This window comes from Vigna umbellata, chromosome 10, assembly GCF_029865625.1.
Source record: "Vigna umbellata cultivar VRB3 chromosome 10, Vumbellata_1.0, whole genome shotgun sequence".
Taxonomy (NCBI): domain Eukaryota; kingdom Viridiplantae; phylum Streptophyta; class Magnoliopsida; order Fabales; family Fabaceae; genus Vigna; species Vigna umbellata.
In genome coordinates, this window is record NC_142174.1 from 13,302,649 (window position 1) to 13,325,488 (window position 22,840).

General features: G+C 29.4%; 1 protein-coding gene across 1 annotated transcript; it reads right to left on the reverse strand.

Moving 5' to 3' along the window:
- Positions 1 to 14,976: 14,976 nt before the first annotated feature.
- Positions 14,977 to 17,505, reverse strand: LOC124821753 (1-aminocyclopropane-1-carboxylate synthase 3-like). Its single transcript, XM_047293687.2, has 3 exons — positions 17,174 to 17,505; positions 16,643 to 16,935; positions 14,977 to 16,301 (listed from the first exon to the last, which is right to left on the reverse strand). Exons 1-3 carry the CDS (start codon positions 17,318 to 17,320, stop codon positions 15,323 to 15,325), a joined length of 1,419 nt encoding a protein of 472 aa, XP_047149643.2. The 5' UTR covers positions 17,321 to 17,505; the 3' UTR covers positions 14,977 to 15,322.
- Between the last annotated feature and the right edge of the window lie 5,335 nt (positions 17,506 to 22,840).

Consider the following 22,840-nt stretch of genomic DNA (forward strand, 5'->3'; position numbering starts at 1 on the left):
TTTTTTCATAATTTTAGATTTATTAAGAAAAAATAAAATTATTAATTTATGTATTATTACTTGAAAATTATCGCAATTTATTATTATATAAGTTTTGGAATGGTAAAGACTCCATGAATGCATATGAGAAATTGGGAAATGGCTTCAATTGGTGTGATGGTAAGTAGTTTTTATAAGACTTTTATTTGACTCCTAATACAAGACATGTAATTGTTAATTATAAAATAAATAAAGAATTCCATGAAAGTCACAACTTGACATTTCTGTACATGTACTATTAAGCATGACTTTTATTCACCATTTTATTCAGATTATTATTCATTTCTTCCAAAGTTGAGATTTAAAGCTAGCCAACCAAATCTAATAAACCAATAGATAGTGACGTTGATTTTGGATCATCTCTTTAAAAAATTAATATTTTCTTTGCCGGTTTAGGTGAAATCTATACATTTTTATTAAACACATTTCTTCGCAAGCTTATTCAATATAAGAGCCATTGCCACGCTTTTTTTTCACAATTTTTTCAAACATCCTCTATTAATTATTTTAAATTATAAAATTATGAAAAAAAATTTAAATAAAACACTAAGTCCAAAAACCTATGTCAATAAAATTTAGTAAATAAAAATATAATTTGTAATGATAAGGGTAATGCAACAAAAAAAAAATCCTGACATGTTTATATATTGAAAAAATATATTATGGTTTGATGTTTCTTTTTGTAGTATTTGGAAGAAGAATATGTGTTTGTTCCAGGAAGAAAATATTTCATAATGAAAAAAAGTTGTCCAAAAGGTTAAAACCTATTTTTTTTAGATGTAGATAAATAAGTTATGCCATATAGAATTTGTAGTCTGATAAAAGAAAGTTTGTACGTTGTTTATTTAATATCATAAAAACAGTGTCTTCATTTCATATGTATCTTGAATATAAAAATTATTTTTTTCTCATACTATTTTATTTTTTATTCTTTTTGACTCTTATAAAGAAAAACTATTAAACTAATTTAGGATGTATTTCCAAAGCAAGACATAATACTTTTAAGATTTCATATCCACAGATTTTATATAACTAAATTTAATTATATATTATTTACACTTTAAATTAAAAATATTTAATTATTATATTTAATAAATAATATTATTAACTACTACAAATTATTATTATTTATTTATTGTTGTGAAATAAATTATATTTCTTAAACTAACGATTCTTGATAATTTGAAGAAAAAAAAAATCTCAAATCGATCATGTCATAAATTTTCAATATTTATGAGATTGAGGACACTCTGTAAACTTTACTGAGAGGTCAAAGCAGGCCAACCCGATATTTGAATGATTGTTTCACAGCTCAGAATGCAACTCCAATGAAATTACCAGCATTTAATGTTGACTTTCCTCCTCAATTCGTTTGGAATGAAAACCTTATTCTCAATTTTTTAACGTTTAATTATTGATGTTGCTTTTCCCACATAATCTTAGAAGTGATTTGATGTTGATAGTTGATTTGTCAACATTAGAAAACTTCAACTGCACCTTATCTAACTTTCAAACCCCTGTTAAAATAACTTTTTTTCTTTCAAAACATTAAATAATCAATAATTAAACATAAAAATTTCACAACAAGGTAAAAATAAAAACTAAAATAAAATATTAAGTCTATCGATCTCAGAACCGACTTTTATTAAGTCCACTAATTTGCTTTTGAATTAATAATGTGTCGAGTATTTCCTTTTCGTATATTTATTTATATAGCCATTATTGGCTTGTCCATCATTAAAAAAAAAACAAGCATTTTTTTTTCAATTCAAGCTGTAGACGTAAACTAACCTAAAGTTAGGAAGTTTAAATTTATGTGGTTCACTGCAGTAAATCACAAAAATAATGTGGCACAACATTGTCGCTAATTTTACAAATTTTAGAAAGAAGTAATTGATTTGGTCCTGTATCTAGTTTTTTTATCATACTAATTATTAATGTAAAGAAAAATTAGATCAAATAATTATAAATTTTATTTATGACCTTAAAATCAATATTTATTTTTCATTTTACTTGTTAATTCGATAACTTAATAATAACAAATGTATAGGGTCAAAGTGATTAAAAAAAAACACAACCAAACTAAATTATAAACATAAATTAAGGACTTTTATGACTTTTACTCAGTTTCAGTTCAATTTAAAAAAGTAATAATGTTTTTCAGAATGAAGATGGAAACAAAAGGTATAATTAATCAGAGCTTTTTCTGCAGGATTGAAATATGAGAAATAAAAGAAATAAATAAATAAACCAATAAAATCATTTTATCTTATCATTAATCTAAAATCATTCTCCATCTAACAAAGCATGATGTAACCTGTGAAGAAAAAACACTCAGTAGACCTAGTTGTCGCTTGGTGGACAAAACTGTACCGTCTTTACCGACGAATCTCCATTCTATCCATCAGCTCCAACACAAAATTGTTACACACATCATTACTTATCCCTCCGCCACACCATGCATATACCACTTTCACTCCTTAAACTATATCATATTTTCAACATTCCAAACCAACAGCAAGAAGACAAATGAATGAAAAAGGAGATGGCTACCATCTATATTTAATTTCTGTTGAGTATTATAAATGAAATATTGAAGGACGCCAGCTTTCAAATTAATTTATTTCATATAAAACGAGTATGTAATATATGAGGATATATAAATTAGGTTTGAATTTTGTTAAAAAAATACAGTAGCGTAAAGTTTACGATGATGAAAGACATTATAAGAAGGTGTGGGTGAGAGAGTTTTAGATGTTACTGAGAAATGGAAGCGGGTTGGGTAGGAAGTGCCATCAAGCAATGTGGAGTGAACAATAATGGTATAGCTTTTGTGAATATTCAATTAAAAGGTTGATGAAGTGGGTAGGAACTCAGAGCATAATCCCTTGACGAGACCAACCATTTCGGAAACAGATTCAGAGCATACCAACAAACCTTTTCACTTTCTTTTTTCTTCCTATGATTCAATTTAAGATATTCTTTTAAATTCACAACCCACATCAATTCTTTCAATAAATGCTCCATTAATTACACAAACTCAGCCTTGATTGAAGCCTTCAGTCTGTTCAAGCCACGACAAATGCCCATCACCACCTTCTTCCAAGGATTTATACTTTTCATGCAAAACCAACAACACCGTCACCATTACTTACTTTATTCATCATATCCACACTCACACCACCACATTATTCAAACATATTCTTCTTCCTTCTCGTATTCATTTCATCATTAAAGTCACCAAATTTCTATTTTTTATATTAAAAAAAATTATATATGTTCATCACTTAAATTTTCTTTTTGTCCATTTTGACGGTGGCAGACCGAAGAACCTATGACATCGTGATGCTAACTAAAAACATTTCCTTATTTTCTTAATCTCTCCCACACACATGCACAAAGCAATACAAAATATAATGTTTTTATTTAAAAATCTAACCTCCAATGTGGAGATCTAAACTATGCTTAACACTGCTACACTTTCTCATTATCTACTGGTTACTGCTAATATTCGACTGCATGCTTTCTGTAATTACATTTTACATGTGTTTTTTTAAGGATTTTAATTTGATATCTTTGACGGTATTATTCTATGAACAACATCTTTTCCACGTAGATTTATTTAAAATGGACTGACAAATTTACCTTTTTCAATTCAATACACACCAGCACACTACCAATATTAAATTAAATTCGTGAACAACTCATTTATAGTAATAAATATCTTCAACTCACTTTTCTAACACGAATCACATCAATATTTTGTGTATTTTCTTTCAATAATCGTATTTTTTTGTATTTTTGTCTTTAAAAGTGAAATGGTGGCTGAATAAGAAAATAAAACTGGAAAATGATAGAAGTAAAAAAAGTGGAAATAAAGGTTTTACGGAAATGTAAATTAAAAAATAAAAATAAAAATTAGCAAGGACAATACTAGAACTTATAAAGTAAATCATCTGTGATCAAAATTGGTACAACAAATACTGGATAAGCTAATTTTTCTGTTTGCAATATTATCAAACAATTTCGATTTGTACACACAATTTATCACTCCTAATTTACATTTGAAGCCTATTTATATTTTTCTCTATTTAGTAATTACATTACAAATAAAATTAAAAAAAAATACATTATTTACAACCATTATTACATATAATTTCTCTCTCGATTCAGTTTCAATTTCTTCCTCGATTCTTCTTTTCTCAGTATTTCTTTGTTTTGATCAAGCTCTTCTTGATATCTTGGTGGCACTTTCTCTTAATCCCTTTATTGATCTTTATTTGTTTTGATATATTTTTCTTCACTTCTTTCAAATTGTACTAATTCACTTCTCTTCCTCGATTTAATTTACTTTGCGATAGCCTCATCAATATGTTAATCTTTGTTAACGCAGTTTGAGTAGTAGAAAATCCATTTTTTGCGCTAAAAAATCGTTTTTCTAATGCTTTTTTTTATATGATGATGTATGTGCATTGTGTGATCCGTGGATAGTCATTTTGATATAAAGAAAGTTCGTTTTCAAAGTTAACTAAACTTTTTCATTTTTTTCCTCCAACAAAAAGCTAAACACCATATCGTTACTTTTCACCTATTTATCTAAAAAAATATAATTCAAAATGTATTTTTTATTTTTATTTTTTGTTTCTTAAGTTTGTGTCTTTTTATTCTATCTTTCATATTTAAGCAAGTGAAAGGGTGTTAAGATATTTTAATCCATTAAACAAGAGTTTATTTTGACAAATAATCCTACGAACACTTTTACTAAAGAAAAATAAAAAAATAAAATTTTATTTTTCAAAAAGTAAAATTAGTTTTTTTTGCAAGTTAAAAATGAGAATTTGGACAAGGTGTATCAGAACTTTTATAAATTATTTATTTATTTAAAAACTAACTTAACTTTATAAATCAAATATTTTCTTTTTTTCATTCTAAATTACTTACGAATTAAAAATATATATAAATATCAAGATCCCACAAAAATCAAACAAACTAGAAGCCGTTATCTTAACAAAATCCAAAACAACGATGCTAGTCAAACCTGTAATTGTAAATTACTAAAATAGATCAATAATTACATGGGCTGGGCTTCCCTTTGACCCATTTAGAATTACTGAAACGAGCCCGATAGAAGATTTTCAACTTTCAGTCATAGGCCCTCCTCTATTTGGAATTGGGTGTTGCTCCCTCCACCACCACAGCCTTCTCCCTCCACCTCCCCTTTACTATTTTGCCCCTCAGTAAAATTTTATTTTTAGAATTATTGTTTTTTAATTTTACTCATTTATAACATATTTCACTGATAACCTACGTAGTTCCTTGTATGAGTAAAATATTTTTCTGCAAAGCTCAGTGATCGTGAAAAGAATTATCAAGCAATCTTCCTCTTGCTTTCGGTGCAGTACGTGGTGCAGTGCGTTTGTGGTGTAATGTGCTTGTCGTGGTTTCTCTCCAGGTACGTAGTCATAATCCTTCCAATAATCCTAAACCCTAAACCCTAAACCCTTCCAATAATCCTTCCAATAATCTTTCCAATAATCCTTTAACCCTAAAACGTAAAATGAAAACGAAGCCTAAACGGATGACATCCTTCAACGGATGTCAACATCCGTTTAAGGCAAAACGGATGTCGACATCCGTTTTGCCTTAAACGGATGTTGACATCCGTTGAAGGATGTCATCCGTTTAAGCTTTGTTTTAATTTTATGTTTCTGTTATTATTTTATTAGATATTTTAATATTTTGATTTATTATTTTTGAATATCTTTTTAATGTATTTTAATAATGTATATTTATATTAGTTTATATTTAAATATTAAAATATTAATATAATAAAATAATAAAAATAAAAAATTTTAACTTTAAGGATATAATTGGAATTAAAGATAATTGAGGAGGTGGAGGGAGAAGGCTGTGGAGGTGGAGGGAGCAACACCCTTTGGAATTTCCATTGCCCATACATAATTGGGCTTTTTAGAAATCATATTGTAATTTTTCTCCCTGCATCTCTCCTCTTTTCTCTCTGTACCCTATATTCCAATATTCTTCTTTAATGAATTTCAAAATTTATTGAAGATCTTTTAAAAGTTTCGATAAATTTTAAAATTTGTTAAAAATTTTAAAAAAAATTCAATGAATTTTGAGATTCGTTAAAAGAAAAGTTCTTCAATAGACCATTGAAGAAAAAGAGAGGAAGTGTAGGGTTTTTTGGAAATAAATAGGATAGGGTAGAGAATAACACTCTAGCATGAAAAGACTTTGGAAGCTCAATTATACCAACATGCGACGGCTATTTCTTCCTCTGCCATTCTAGTTTTTTCATACACATACGTAGAAGTGTTGAAAAAGTATAAATTATTCATGTTCAGAATACAAAAAATTAAAAGGAATGTATATTTTAAATTGTACCATTTGAAATGTATTTTTAAATTTAAAAGTATATTTTAAAATTTATAATTTAAAAATATATTATAAATTAATTAATCTAAAATATATTTTCGAACTTAGACATATATTATGAATTTTAATAATAAAATATATAATGCATTTTGATATTACTGAATTTAGAAATATATTGCAAATTTAACATTTTAGAAATATATTTTAGATTGTATAACAAAATTTATTTTTAATCTAAAAATATTTTTATTATAAATCATGTAATAAAAAATATATTTTTAGAGATAGAAGTATATTTCAAATTATGCATAATAAATTTCCAACAGTCTTGAATATTTCTGACTGAGATAATTTAAACTTTTCCTTCTGGAAAGACGGGAATAAAGTATATAAGAGTAGAAATAAAGAAATTGCCACGGTCAACATTAATGGGCCGTACTTATGATCCACTATAAATGACATTACGAAATGAGTACCTTAATTTTGGGCCGAGCTTGATTTTCAGTATGGGTCTTCAAAACAAAATATCACGATGCTGTCAGTTTAGGGGAATTAGACAATGTCATCCATGAATTTTGACAAGGTATGTAAAAGGTATAACAAATTTCTAATTCACTAAGATATTACTGTAAACCATGATTCTATATTGAGTAAACCTTGATTTTTAAAACAAGATTAGAAAACCATGGTATATTATGGCTGGTTCAACTATGACATTTCGCCACCATTTTTGCAATAGTTATCTCATCATTTCTATATAATAATTCAATATTTAGAATAGAAAAATCCATCGTCAAGCATTGAAGTGAGATATAAGGGATAAGGTACAGTGAATATAAACACAACCTTGCCATTTCTCTGTCATAAAAATTTTAGGTCTTGAAAACGAATTAGAATTGAATTTTGTGGCAAACGTTGACTCTTTCCTTTTTCTTTTCTTCTTTGAATACGGCATTCTGTTTTGAAATAGTGCATTCTCACATCGTGTTGTGTATAGACAAATCGAAAATGTTCACTTCAACATTAAAGTTGGAGGACAAAAATCATGTTTTCTCTGGTCTACATGAATATATTTTCAAAATGCAGTTATAGAAATAATTATGTATGATGGATATAACATATATTGTCAATTTATGATGCTCAAATAATGGAACCATAATCGATACGTATTTCATGAATATTATTTTTAAAATACACGTACGCCAAAAAGATAAAGAAAACCATAATAAGAAGATGTGAATAGTTATATACGGTGACACAGACAATAATGAAGTGATAGAGAAATAGGGTGAGGTTAATTTAGAATGTAATAATGGTAATAATAGAAGTGATAGAGAAATAGGGTGAAGCAAGTGATTGAAAAAGACATTAAATTAAGTCCGACAATGATCTTGCATGGAAGAAAAATGTGTTTGAGTGATTGGTTACGTTTTGGTTTTTGGCAAGACTATAGATTAGTATAATGAGAATGTGGATATGTGTACCCCTTTTGGGTTCAAGAAAAGGCAAAACAATTTGAAAAGAGTGTGAAAGTGGACACACCCCATGGCATGCACCAGAATCCTGCAAACTCTCTTTCTGCATTGCCTCTAAAGTTTCTTGCAAATTCAGTAACATATCACTCCCAACCGTATTCAAATCAATTAATTAATACCCGCAAAGGAAACATCCCACTCTAGCTCACTGACCCACGTTTTTTCCTTTTCATTGCTCGTGGAAAAGACAAGGCACAACAATAAATACTGCAAACGTTGAATATTATAACCACCTATTTCTTGACTCTATACCTCCCTTGCAATGTACCAATAACGATTGGAAACATAACATACTGGTAATGGCGATGCAAGTTCAGAGATCCACCACTTCATTTTTTTCCCTAAAGAGAAAGAATGGATTCATAGTCTCCTTTCTCTGCTTTCAACATAAATGAATTCAATGTGGATGAGACCAGAGCAACTCTTCGTTGAATTCTCAGTAGAGCCTGCTCAAGGGACAAAATCTGCACTATGCTGTGTCACCTAGCTAGCAACTTAGTCATGGTCACGGATCACTGCATTCGCACCAAGAATAGTACAATCAAATGGGTTACTTTCTTTTTTTCTCATTACACGCTCAAAGCATACCAATGTCTCAATCACAATTTTGACTAACCAAACCATGCGTTATTGCTATTTTTATGTTTTTCAAATGCGCAATCTTTTAAATTTTTCAACCCAAGTTCCATTAATGAAATCTTCCGTACTTAATAAAATAATTTATTTTAAATTAAATTACTAACAGTACACTTTTACTCATACTATCGATAATTTTTTTTAAAAGGTTACCATAAATACTATAAAAAATATGTTCATAATAATATTAATAGAAATAAATATCTTGATATGTAAAGTTTAACTTAAGTAAATTTCATCATATAATGTTACCGGACGACATTTTGCAGAAAATTTGTAAAACTCACAAGAAAAATCAGCATGGCTCAACTTATATTGTACAAATTTTCTTACAGCATAACGAGGACCTAAAAGTTATAACAAAATTATATGATAAAGTATTAATTACTTAATAAAATAGTAAGTATGTAAAAGGGTTATTGAGTCAACTATAAGGAGTGATGTGTTATCAAAACAAAAATTTAAAATTGCGATATTAGCATAAAATTGTCTAAAATCAAAATCATGAAGTTATCTTGATTATTAGCTCAGTCAAAGAAAAATACTAAATATTAAGATTTCTTATATTTTCCTCATAGACCTTTGAAACAAATGTGTCTCATCCCTTGTATCTCCTTGTGAGAATAATATTATTCGCAATATTATTGACTACTTCAAAATATCTACTCCATCAAAAGAGCCTCTTTTACAAGTTTCCACATTTTACATCATTGGCATTACATCACAAACCTTTTCTACATCTGTAGTTATATATCTATTAATTCATAATGTGCAACTGAATTTCTTTTAATAATTTGCACCACTTACAAAAAGTTATTTCAGGTTTGTATAAACATAAGGTTATTTCAAGTACAGTGTTAATTTTTATGTTTACATCCGGTCAAAACTAAGCGTTATATTTTATTTTAAATTTAATTCTCACCTTTACATGTATGATAAAAGTTTTTATTTATTTCTTGCTTTGTATTTATTATATTATACTAATTATTTAATCATTACACTGGTTATTTTATTTATTTATTTCGATCCCTTAACATTATTTTGAGCCCATTTTTTTTATCAGTAGCTGGCCTCATATATATGCGTTGATATTTGAGAGTAAGCAATCATATTAATATTATATTTAAATTTCTATTTTATATTTGAAAAATATTTTAATATATAATATAAGATTAATAGTAAAATATAACTATAAAAATAAAAAAATTACCAAAATCTCTATTAAAATATTAATTAAAAAGAGCTCGGCCCTTTTTTTGTTTGTTAAAGAATTATATCAAGAAAGTTATAGTGCTCTTTTTTATGAAAATTTGTTATGGAAAAATTGATAAATATAAATATTTGAAAAGATATTTGTTTTTATAAGAACCAATAGAAAAACATGGTTTTTCGTTAATTGTTATGTTTTAAAATAAGGCGTTGGATGAAATTTGAATTTGAAGTGACACGAGAGTGAAAGACTCCCGACATCGGAGAGACAACGTAAATTAATTTGACGAAGAAGGTAATGGATAGGGTGGCTCGCAATCGCATCGCATTAAAAAAATAAAAGAGACAAAATTGGATATATTTTCATGGTAAGAAAAACGAAGACAGTGTTGTAATTGATCAATCATTCAGTGACGTGGCAGGGGTCTATCTAGCAGACCTCTGGGTCCCATGATTAGGGTACTAAAATTCCTGCATGGGTTATCGGTGAGAGGCATAATTATGCGAAGCAAAGAGCCATGTTCGATTGACCCTTCTTGTCTCCGTGTGAAGATGATTCACCTCCTCCATCTCAAACTACTATTCATATTGCTAATTACCTTCTCTTCTCTTCTCTCTCACCTTCCGCATTATTCAAATTGTGCAGTGCAGGTATTCTATGTTCCCCAGCATCTGCTACATCATGTGAAACCCACATGTGACTTAATGTCACCCATACCACGTAATCAAAATTGTCACATCTAACCCAGCCCCAATTTTTTAATTATTAAATTCATAGGATAAAATCTCAACTATGCTTTCGATTCTCTATTATTTTTACATGGTTTTTATGAGGGTGGAGGATAATTTATGATATTCAATATTATTCAATTACGTCCATCATTTTCTATACTTAATCAGTATAATCGGTTTGTGTTTATCATATCTCACAAATTTAGTAAACTTTTTCACTTTCTCATGTAATTTATAGTCTATGGCATCGATATTGTTAACTCAAACATATTTCTTTAATCCCACAAATTCATAATATAAGTAAATATAAACTTAATCTTACAAGTTTGGTAAAATTGAATTATGTTTAAATATAATATTAAAGTCACGAGTTAAAATTTATCATAATAAAATTTTTATTTATTAAATATATTGTATCATTTATTATTAGATGATTTCTTATTTGTTTCAAATTCATATTTAAAATTTTGACATTTTATACGTTACAACTCAAATTTTAGTCTAAAATACATTTAACATGTATAACAAATTTATGCATTAAAATTTAGAACATGAAAAAATTTTAATTTTACATCCAAAATATTAAAAAATAAAAATATATTTAATCTAATATATATTTATATGGGATGTTCCAACTGTACTTATTTTCAATAACATGTTAGTTAAGCCAACAGTATAATATTTTTTAAAATAGTAACAGAAACAAGCTTATTGTCTATCTTATCTAATAAATGGGTAGAAATGAGACAATTTTACTTTGTATAAAATATGATAAACCTTTTTTAATAAAATAAAAAAAGGGTGTTTATGTAACCTTATATAAGAACGACAAAAAAAATAGTAAATATGTTTAAAAAATAAACAAAGTAGTAAATTTCAACACCGAGAAATTAGGTTTTTTACCTTAATATTGAAAGATATGACAAAATTTAAATGTATAAATGTGAATGAATCTTATTATCATGGCGATTTTTTGTTTTGATAATTGATATGACACAATCATCTGAAGGAGATTAGATAGTGTTATGTGAGTCATGTAGGTTTTCTTGCTCAAAAAGATTTACAGATATAATTTCACGTTAGAGACATTTCTCTAGGTATAGGCTTTTATGTAAGTCTTCTCATTCATCATAATAATTACATGACCAAACCTTCCACATGATCTTTTTTGTCATAATTCATTAACTTTTTCACTCACTCGTATCATCATTCAATTGATTTCATGATCTTATTAGATGTAATTTACTAAACAAATTTACATAATCAATATAATATAATTCATTTACGTAATTGATTAAATAATTGGCTATTCAAAGCATAATCATGTTTCTTTTACTTTTTATTGTTATATGTAATTGATTATTTATAGAAATAATCAACTAATATGCATATGTGGTAATTACTTACTCACTATATTTTATTTATATTTATAATAATCAATTATCATGTAAAAATCGATTATTATAATTTAAAACAAGTTTCAGAAATAAAAATAATCAATTATCTATAAAATATATTCAAATATGTTTTCTTCACATTTTTATGAGTATTTCTTTTTCAAATACTTATGAAAGTATACACAAAGATACACCATCCATTATTCCAAGAGAGTTAAAAGCAAACATATACATATTTTAAACAGAAATGCATACTTATTTCATTACAATTAAATGTGAGAAATGAAAAGAAAATTATTTCATGCATAACAGTTATAGAAAACAAATGGAATCTCTCCACCTACTCTGACATTTGGCTTACCGGAGGGGAAAAAAGGTTTGCAAGGGCACATTTTTCATCTCCAGCAATCATCAAACAATAAGAAAAATTGGACACATGATTTGACCAATGAATATATATATAGATTATGGAAAAATAGTTATAATTAAAAAAAAACAAGTTTTATATAAAGAAAAAACTAAAATTAGTAGAATTAATTTTTCCTAAACATGTTTTTTTTGTTGTTGTGCAAAAGCAATTATTTTCAATAAAGTGACCTAACAAAAACCTTTTTTAAATTATAAGAATGATTTATGCTTCACAACAACTCAATATTTTCAACCTACCAACCATATTTCCATGTTCCAACTTCTTACACGTTAATTGGTTTCTTGAAAAGTGGCTGAGCTAAAAGTTGCTTGAAGAAAGTTCGTAGTTCGTACGATATGGAGAGTGATGGCCTGCACATACACGATACTACAACTTCACACCGCGTAATTGTTTTGATTCAACAAAATAACTTTTTCAGCAGTGATGACTACTCCCACAAAAGTTCAACAACAAAGCAAAGCGTTTTCACTTTATTTGTCGTTGAAAACACCTCTAGCTTTTTATCACCATTTTCTGATAGCTTGCGTACTTGGTGACCACGAATTATAAAACAATTGCACGATTCACCTTTTAACAGTCACATCTATTGATTTCTTCCTTTAATTCTAATTTTGTCTGATATTATTTATATAAAATAAATAGTTTTAGTTACCGACATAATTAATTAGTAATGGTTTAACGCTTTCAAATAGTTTATTATATAACAATACTAGAAAAGAATTTCTTTCCCCCGTAATTTAAGTTATTTATTCTTTCTCTCCATCGTGTAACTTATAAAAATAACAAAAATATTCATAGATATACATGAATCAATATAAAAGAATAATATATATATATATATATATATATATATATAAATAAAATATGTATATATATAAATAAAATATGTGTTTCGATAGGAATTTGTAGAATCGAGAAACGTATCTTTTTTGATGTGACTTTGCAACTTTTCGATGCTTGAACTGGGTGTTTCACTTGTCTTCTTTCAGCCTGGGTCGCTCGGTTGTTTTCAATATTGGTCGTTCGATGGACTTCGGTCTTGATCGCTGGGTTGCCTTCTTGACAAAAAGAGAAGTATCTCCAAAAAATACTCTGACACTCAAGTTAGGCGTGTGATTGAAGAGCTTATGCTCTTAATTGAATATTTAGTGAATGATTGTCATTATTGAGTATTTGGGACTACGAGTTGAAGGTGAGTAGAACCTATCTGGCTGTTGGCTCTGACATTGTATTTATAAGTCATCTCATAACAAAATAAAAACAGACTTACCTTTAGATTCTGTTGCTCATAAACAGTTTATCATTATCTTTAATCAGATAATTTTGATTATTATTTTATCCTCCCCACTACTAGTTTATCTGGCGCAATTATGGCCCAACGCGTTGACCTTAATTAATGCAATAGATAATGGTCTGGTTGACCATTATGTTGGTGGTGACCGGTTAACAATTAGTAACCAGTGTACACTATATCCGATACAATATATATAATTTTTATCACGTGTTTTTCTATATCATTATATGTTTGCAATATTATGACGGCAATTCAAAGAATCTCACAAATTATAGGAATAGAACGACAAACATTTTTTTCTAAACAGAGTACTCTCCTAATTTTACTAACGTCGGGTGCATATCTACTGTATAAATTGATCAGATTAAATAAATGATGTTGTACCGTATAGACCGATTGATCTACACTATTTCGGTCAATCACATAATATCAATTCTAAAAATTCCAAAATCTCAACTAAATAGATGTTGTTTCAGATAGATATAATGTACAAAATTATATAATTTTTCTTTTAAGTTTAGAAATATTCCAAGTCTAACTTTCAAAACAACAGTTTTTATTTTCCCGTGGCCCCACGTAACCTTTAATTTCATCCTTTGTAAACAATAGAAATAAAAGTTAGTACCTTTGTTTGACTGAGAAATCAAGTTGGTACTATTCATCCCGTAAAATGGAAACAAAAAAAAAACTTTATAAATGGAATTTAATTCTTTATAAATATTTTTCAATTAGCATCACTTTCTTTTATTTTTCAGTTATATGAAAAACCAAACATGTGATATGTTTAGATAAGAGAAAGAAAAAATGGAAGAAAAAGAGAATGTATAATAATACGTATTTTATTTGATGAAAAGAAAAAATGAGAAAAAATAATGTTTAAAACATAAATAGATGGTTTCCTTTTCACCTTTCTCTTCAATACCAAAAATGGGGTGCGTTATTGACTTTGTGTTCTCTGTCTCACATCGTAACTACAACGTGTTCTCTCCTACCGATACGCTTTGAAAACTGATAGCTTGTCAGTGAAAAATTCTAAGAGGATCAATAGTGAGTGAGTAATAACGGTGTCAGTGTCAAGGTCCAGAATTTATGCTTCGTTGAACATCTTTATATCTTTTGAATTCATAGGATAAAATAAAAACACGGTGTCAGCGTCGGCAGAACCAATGGTGTGAGACCATTATCTTGCCGGTGCTATTATATTAGATACATGTAAGCTTTCAAGCAATGTAAGTGTTCACACATATACATTAATTTTTTTTTGTCGATGTTCACACCTATGTACCATATATTCATTACTAACTATAATTAAACTCAGGCTACTCTAATTAATAATTGATAAATTGTACATTTCAAACTTTTCATCCAAGGTACTAATAAGATTTTTCATGCATAAGGTAACTGATGATTGAGATGGAAGTTGTACAAACGATGGTAGCTCACTAATTAAAAGACCACCCTTTACATCCAATAATAGATAGAGTGTTCGTCTTCTCTAGCTACAATTTCATCATTTAAAAAAATAGTAATAGTAATAAATAGCAATACCTATAGCTACGTAGTTGTAACTCCGCCAAGAATATTCGGGGAGGAAAAAATAATAAAGTTAATTCTGCATGCGTTCAGACTTAGCACAGTTCACGTCACCGCCGGCCTATCGTTGTTCTTGTTCACGATGTTCGCGAGAAGATAGCCGGAATACCCAATTGGAGAGTGACTTTCTTCTTGAAGACTGAACTCTTTTCGTGGTGCACCCGTTGTCGTGATTTGACTCTTGGACGAAGGTCTTCAACCGTTTCATGGCTAGGTTTAGAGTTTCTTCGGACATGTTAGCAAAGCACATCCGGAACCAGCCAGGTTCGGTACAGTGGCAGGAGGACCCTGGAGATATGTTTAACCGAACCTCGTAGAGTATCTTCTTCCAGAGCACCATCTCAGCTTCGAATGTGTTGGAATGGAGAAGGTGCCTCATGTCAACCCAACAAAACAAGCCTGCATTGTTGGTTTTAAGACAACTAATGCCTGCTTTCTGGAGGCCTGAAACAAGGTTTCTCTGGCGTCGTTTCAGCCTCTTTAGGTTCTCAGAGATGTAGTTTTTGGTGAATTTCTTATCACCCAGCATGGCTGAGAGGAGGTACTGAGTTTGTGAGGAAACCAAGCCAAAGCTTGACATTTTTGTCGCAGCCGCCACAACGACCTCGTTTTCAGAATAGATTGCGCCCACACGGAATCCTGGTAAGCCCAAGTCTTTGGAGAGACTATACACAACGTGAACTCGGTCCCAAACATTGACACCGCAATCTTTAAGGTCATTTCTGTCCTTAAGGATTTCCATGATGCTGACGAAGCCTGGGGAATTGTAAACGGTACCGGAGTAAATCTCGTCGCTTATTAAATGCATGTTTTTGTCTTTGATGAAGTCAACGAGAAGATTCAATTCACTCCGGGACATGGTAGTGCCAAGTGGGTTGGATGGGTTTGTCACCAACACGCCTTTGACTCTGAGGTTGCGCTTCTTCGCCTCTTGATAAGCCTGTTTCAAAGCGGCTTCAGTGATTTGGAAGTTATTGGAGCTAGTGCATTGTATTGGAACGATCTCCACCCCAGTTCGCCACTTGAGATCTCTATCGAATCTGCACAAGCGCAAGCAACATCAGAGATATGTATGGGGAGCAAAAAAGAACTGCCACATGGGTATGTGTATATGTGTAATAGGATATATTGTTTTTTCTTACGTCAAATTTTAGGAAAATAAGATCATGTTGAAATAGTGCATTTGTCTCTCTCCTTATAGACAATAAATAAAAAAGGCTTATTTAATATTTATGGAGAGAGATTATCACAACATTTAAACATGATATGTTATTTGAGATGTGAGATGATTCCCCGTTTTGGAAATTATTTATAGTTATTGCAAAAGAAGCATGCAGAATGTTATACAAGTTACTATCGAGAAGATGAAATTAATACGCACCCAGGGTAATAAGGAGTGGGAAGGAGGAACGCATCTCCTAGTTCAGCAAGACAAAACATGAGGGTCTCATTTGCTGAGGTGGCACCAGCTGTTAGAACAATGTGGTTGGCATCAAAAGTCACTTTGTTTCCTCGAATCTCAGCCATGAAGTCCACCAATGCCTTCTTGAAGGAAGGGAGGCCATGATAGTCCTGGAACAGAGCAAGCTCTCGGAATATGGATTTGCCATCGCTCTTGAATCCCGCCACGTCAGGGTTCTTAGCGAGCCAAGACTCTAGGAGATCGAAAGAGAGCTGAAAATAAAGAAAAGAAATTTCATAAACTCACCACCTTAATTATTAGAATGTCACTCAATAAAGGTTGATAAGATGGCATGTCGAAGCTGTAGCTAGATTCATATTACGCAAAAGCGTATACAGTGAATTTTGCTTCTTTGTTTCTTTTCCGTAGTTCTTTTTTTGTCTTTTTATTAATTATTATTCAAAATAATAGAAGGTTACTATGCGCATACAACGAGAATTAATTCCTAACCTGATTCTCTGCAAGACCCATCTGAATAATTCCTTCGGGATTCAGAACCTCATCGTAGGGGTTCTTCTCGTATTCTTGCCATCCTAGGAAGTATGAGGAATCTTGGCCATGAGAGTTGCATGTGGCTTTTGTAGACAACAACTTCATTTTTTTGTTTTTTCTGGGTAAGAGTAGAAAAAGGATATGAAAGAGATGTCTGGGATTTGTTATCTGAAAAGAACTATGAGGAAATTAAATCGAAGCTCCTTGAAAAGGAGAAAGGCTGAAGCAAAAAAGTAGCTTCTAAAAGCGATTTGAAGAAAGAATGTATAGGAGAGAGTATAAAGTGAAGGTTGTAACTCTTGATCCTTTTGTACTAAAATGTTGAAGAGGATTGGTGGGGGAAGTAGTGCACAAGGGATGGTATTTATATGTGGCAATTGGTGGGGGAAGAAGGATATAGGTGGGGTCATGTATACATGCCAAAATCACATTGCCACATAGGGCCACGTGACGTTAAATATGACACTTTTGACCAAGCAGTGTCCTTGCTTACGAGGAGAGAGAATTGCTTACTACAGAGAAAATAGGTGGCAAATACTTCAAACGAATGTGTTAATTGTACGCACTTTCCGCACCGCCCATCATTCTATCAGCTTTAAAAATTATTAATTACTTATCAAACTTCAAAAATATATAAATTTACTCAATTTTATCAATTTTGACCATAAAATTTATCACTGAATGTTAAATTTAACTATTATATATATATATATATATATATAATACGTTAAATAAATTTAGTATAAAATTGACTAAAATTACGTATTTTCAAAATTTGAAAAATGAACTTTGAAAAAGAAGTACGGAACTCAAGAAAAACTTTTACTTAGTATATAAATAGTGAAAAGTGTCGGGAAGGTATACAATACAACACAGGACATCGAATATTTTTGAAAATAAATAAAATAAATATGAAGTGAGAAAAGAAAAAAAAAATTGTATTGTATGAATTATAAATGAATAAGTTGGTTAGAATGCAAGGGGTAATTGAGTAAAAGAAAAGACAAAAATGGTGATGGGAAGGGAATACAGTATGTAGCGGCTGTATATGAACAGCTTACCGACAGGAAAATACATGGAAAATGGGTAGAGATGCAGAGGGTCCATAAAGCTGAACTTGGATCCTAGGTTACCCACAGCATGGACCGCAATGCTCCCTGGTTGGCCTCTCATCTTGTCGGCCAATTTCTTCATTCATCCCAAAGCACCTCTCTCTGTTTCTTTTCTTAGCTAGCGTCTTCTAATTTTTTCTGCTACACCTTGACACATATCTTGCCTTGCTACAGATACTGTCACGTAACCATTAAACTAAATCAAATATCAAAATGTGGTCAAACTTAGCTTTCTGTATCATCACCAGTGCTTACTCTCTTCCACATTTATCCTTCACACTACCCTTAAGTTATTTACGAATGTAACAGAAAACGAAAATTTTGATTTGCTTTCTGTGTGAATGTCACAGTATAACACAGACTCACTGGATCTTCGGATTAAGATTTTGGTAAAAATGATGTTCAAACTAAGCAGTTTACTTTTTATGATGAAGTAGTGTGAACACACGTATGCTTTAATGAAAAAACTGACTTTCTACCATGTAAGTGAAGTTTGAATCGCTTCACCCCTTTTAGCTATTGTTGCTAAGTGAAAGCGAGATCATCTATTTTTTGATAGTAAAGTGATTAAGGGACGGTAGTTAATCTCTCTCTTTATAAGTAATTGTTTGACGCAAAGTAAGAAAACCTAAGGTTGGTGAGGTAGTTAATTGGTACCGATCCACGAGTTATCCGCTCATTGATTTGCATAGCCCCCAGTTTCCTTTTATCCTTTTTAACATTATTTTGTTTTTTTAAATAATTTCAGTTTCCCCTTTACGTTAAGTTTATTTATTTTTTCTTATTATACCATATATTTATAAATCTATAATTTTTATTTATCTCTATATGTATACCATATGTATAGAGAATGTTGATTAATATTTTAAATGTCCACAAATTATTTTCTAAAATGGTTTGATAATGTAGAGGATTGAGGGTCTTTTCTGTACAAGCTCTCTTCCCTATAGTGCAATTTCAGCTGGAGTACAACTCTTTCATGAACAAAAGGATTTGAAATAAAGAGTTTAAATGATAATGATCCATTGTGCAGTAAAATGTGCTTCGATGTGTGGATAGTACCATTTCATTCAAAACCATGAAAATGCTAAACAAATTAATCATATCAAGTATTAAACTAGACTTTCTTCATTCCATCATTATGTCAAATTGACTTTGTGGCGAAGGTGAAACGGTATTTGTCACATACGAGTCTAAAGAGTGTTATTATTGGTATAATAAACTATAGTAACTAACTATGTTAACAAATTTACGATGTAAGTTTTCAGATAAGAAAGAAGATATATATTAATTTTAATATTTAACTTTAATAGGATATTTTCCTATCATATATTTAACAATCTTACATTGCTTATGTGTATAAATATTTTTTTATTGATAGACTGAAACACGTTTTCAATAAATAATATCTTAAATATATTAGAAATTTAAGTACTGGTATTGTATAGGGTAAAAATGAGACGTTTGAGATATAAAAATAATTGATTGTCTTAATAGATTGGAGATAGTATTAATTCTTGATGCAAGTTACAGAGATTAATGACAACAATGAGAATAAGTATTAGTTGAAATACTAAAAAACAAAATTAATATATATATAAAAAATCTCATAAAATGATTAGAGATTTTTTTGAATTGAACCCATATGATAATTCTTTAAAAATATTTTAGGATCCCAAATTTTTATTTACAAGTATATAAAAATTTAAAGAGTTAAATATATTACAAATATATATTAATATTGTATATTTTCAATGAATATTTTTTCAAAAACTTCATTATCAACAAACCTAATACATATAATAATAATAATAATAATAACTTTGTTAGAAATATATATATATATATATATATAGAGAGAGAGAGAGAGAGAGAGAGAGAGAGAGAGATAGATATAGTAGAGATAGTGCAACAGTGTATCGGAGAGGCTAATAGTTTAAGTTTTACCAATATAAATTATTATATTAATAAAACAACCTTACCGTTTAAACTTATTTTATTGATAAGTGAGGAATGCTATAGTGTAAGTTGAAAAGCGTTATGCTTAAAATATGAAACTATATGTTAATTTGCTTTCCAAATTTCAAAAGATTGTTTTTAGATCGGGGAGAATTATTTACCATGAATTACGTTGGTTTGAAACAGTAAGCCTAATAAAAGTTTACACTAATTAAGTTAGTCTATAGTGATATTAGTACAGGTCATGTTTGCCTATATAAAGGATAGCATGGTTCAATTCGTACACTCAACCAAATGAGAATGGATAACTATATTTGACATTTTGAAAATAAATTCCATCTCCGACCAATTTTATGCAAGATCGTGAAAACTTTTTAATAGACTTCCTTTATATGACAATTTTAGTCAATGACAAATGACTTACGTGCTAGGTAATGTTTTTCTGTCTCTTTTTAAAATAATGTATATCACAATTTTAATCAATATAGTAGTAATTATTATTACACCAACACTCCACAATGAAAGTTTGAAAAAGTAAAACCCCACGTGGCAGTTTTAAAATAAGGTATCTATAAAGTTTTCAAAAGAATACTTTTGTTTGAGAATTTTTCATATTTTTTTCTTGCAAATTAAAAAATTTACAAGAAATAAGTCTTTATAATTTTTGTAGTCTTACAAAAAAGTTGTACAAAATTATAAAAGTTTAAAGATTTAAGCACGTTACTTATAAAATATCTATAAGATATTGTTTCGATGGAAATATCTAAATTTTGAATGCATGGAAGTTTATATGTTTTAATTATAGTTTGTGTGCTTTTGAAATAATTTATGTGGATAAAGTAATTTAAATTTTAAACTCTATATAGATAACATAAACTCAAATTTTACTTCATTATCGAGTATTTATTTCAAAAAAAGTTATATCAAAGTTAAAAATGACCATGAGGGGTAATTTAAAATTAACCTAACTCTTATATAAAAGGTTAAATTTAAAAAAAATCAATTAAATAAAAGCACGGAATGAAATTTGAAAGGGACCTAAACAAAGACGAATGGGGTAGTCTAGAGTAAAGACAAAGTAGTTAAAGTCCCCACACCTTAATTTCACTCTGGCAATATAGAAATTAATAATGTGAATTAGTGCAATGAGAAATTAATAATGTGAATTAATAATGCTGTCGAAATTCAAGGACAAGATGGGAATAGGTACCCCATATAATTCTTTCAAAGCAAACAACAACAAATTCGGTCTTTCATTGAGGTAGAAGGAACTGATTGATGCAATGCATCATATTTTAACTCTAACAAACACAAATCATGATCAAACCAGTGTTACATGGATACAAAATCCTTCCGATTTTGTTACACCCAATATTGGAACACCCCAAATCAATGAATCATTATTAGTAAAATTTCCAAAACATACTTTCTTCTTCATTACATACATGCCTCCGGAATGTTTTAAGTTGCTATACCGAATAACAATCAACTACCTTTTCAAGAAAATATTAGTATTTTTTAGTGAAAAATGTCTTTTAAACTGTCTTTCTTTTCTAACCTTTGATTTGAATCCAACATTTTATTTAAACAATTTATTAATGCCTTGTTTTTTACATCGAACTTATTCAAATGTGTAACTTTGGGAATTTCATGGTACAAATGTTTCAATCTTTCACACTAGGATTTGAGTTAAGACTACCCCGCATAGGTTAAGAATTTGCCTAAAATGTTAATTAGCAAAGACACCATGCTAACATTAATTAGTTCATTATTCTCTCACTGGAAAACATGGCCATGATCCACATTGCTGAGTGCTCCCTTTATTCAATGTAGTAGGTTCTTTGGGACCCTGCCCGTTCTCAAAGCTTCTCTATCTCACTCGTGACTTCTCAGTGAAAAAACAAATTAGCTCAATCACTGTCACATCCATTAATTAGTACATTGAGGTCAACGAAAATTACCTCTACCAACTTTAATAAATATATTTCTCACACATTCAAATAACAATATCTGCTGAACACCATTCCTAACCACTGTCTTCAACCAAATTCCTACCATTTTGGACTCTCTCAACAATAAACTTCATGTCGTAAACGTGTGTTCCACATTAGAAATTTAATACAGCTCCTTTGTAAAACACTTCACTTTTAACTATAATTTTAATACATTCTTTAATTATTTATAAATTGTAATTGTAATTTTAATACATTCTTTCATTCGTAGTTTCGTATCAAAACAGTTTATGATCTATAATTTTAATGTGAAACTTATAACTGTAAACTTATAACATAAAAATTAATTTTAATAACTGTAAACTTATAACTGTTACACACAGTTATCAATTTTTATGTGAAACTAAGAATTGAGATTTGTAGTTTTAGATCTATAATTAAATTACTTAATTTGTCTTCTATTTAAATATTTTAAATTATTTAAAAATGTTTTACATGATATTTTATACCAATACGTATTTATTATAGAAAATCGGGGCCCAATAGATGGAATCTGGTCCTTGCATGCAAGTGTAAATTATTGTTTAATTCTAAGACCTCAG

What these genes read in the sequence shown, in the direction of transcription:
- LOC124821753 (XM_047293687.2), bottom strand. Translation starts at nt 17,320, where the DNA reads ATGAAGTTGTTGTCTACAAAAGCCACATGCAACTCTCATGGCCAAGAT. An exon ending in TGGGTCTTGCAGAGAATCAG is followed by an intron (nt 16,936 to 17,173) that starts GTTAGGAATTAA and finishes CTTTATTTTCAG; the next exon opens with CTCTCTTTCGATCTCCTAGA. An exon ending in CCCACTCCTTATTACCCTGG is followed by an intron (nt 16,302 to 16,642) that starts GTGCGTATTAAT and finishes GCGCTTGTGCAG; the next exon opens with ATTCGATAGAGATCTCAAGT.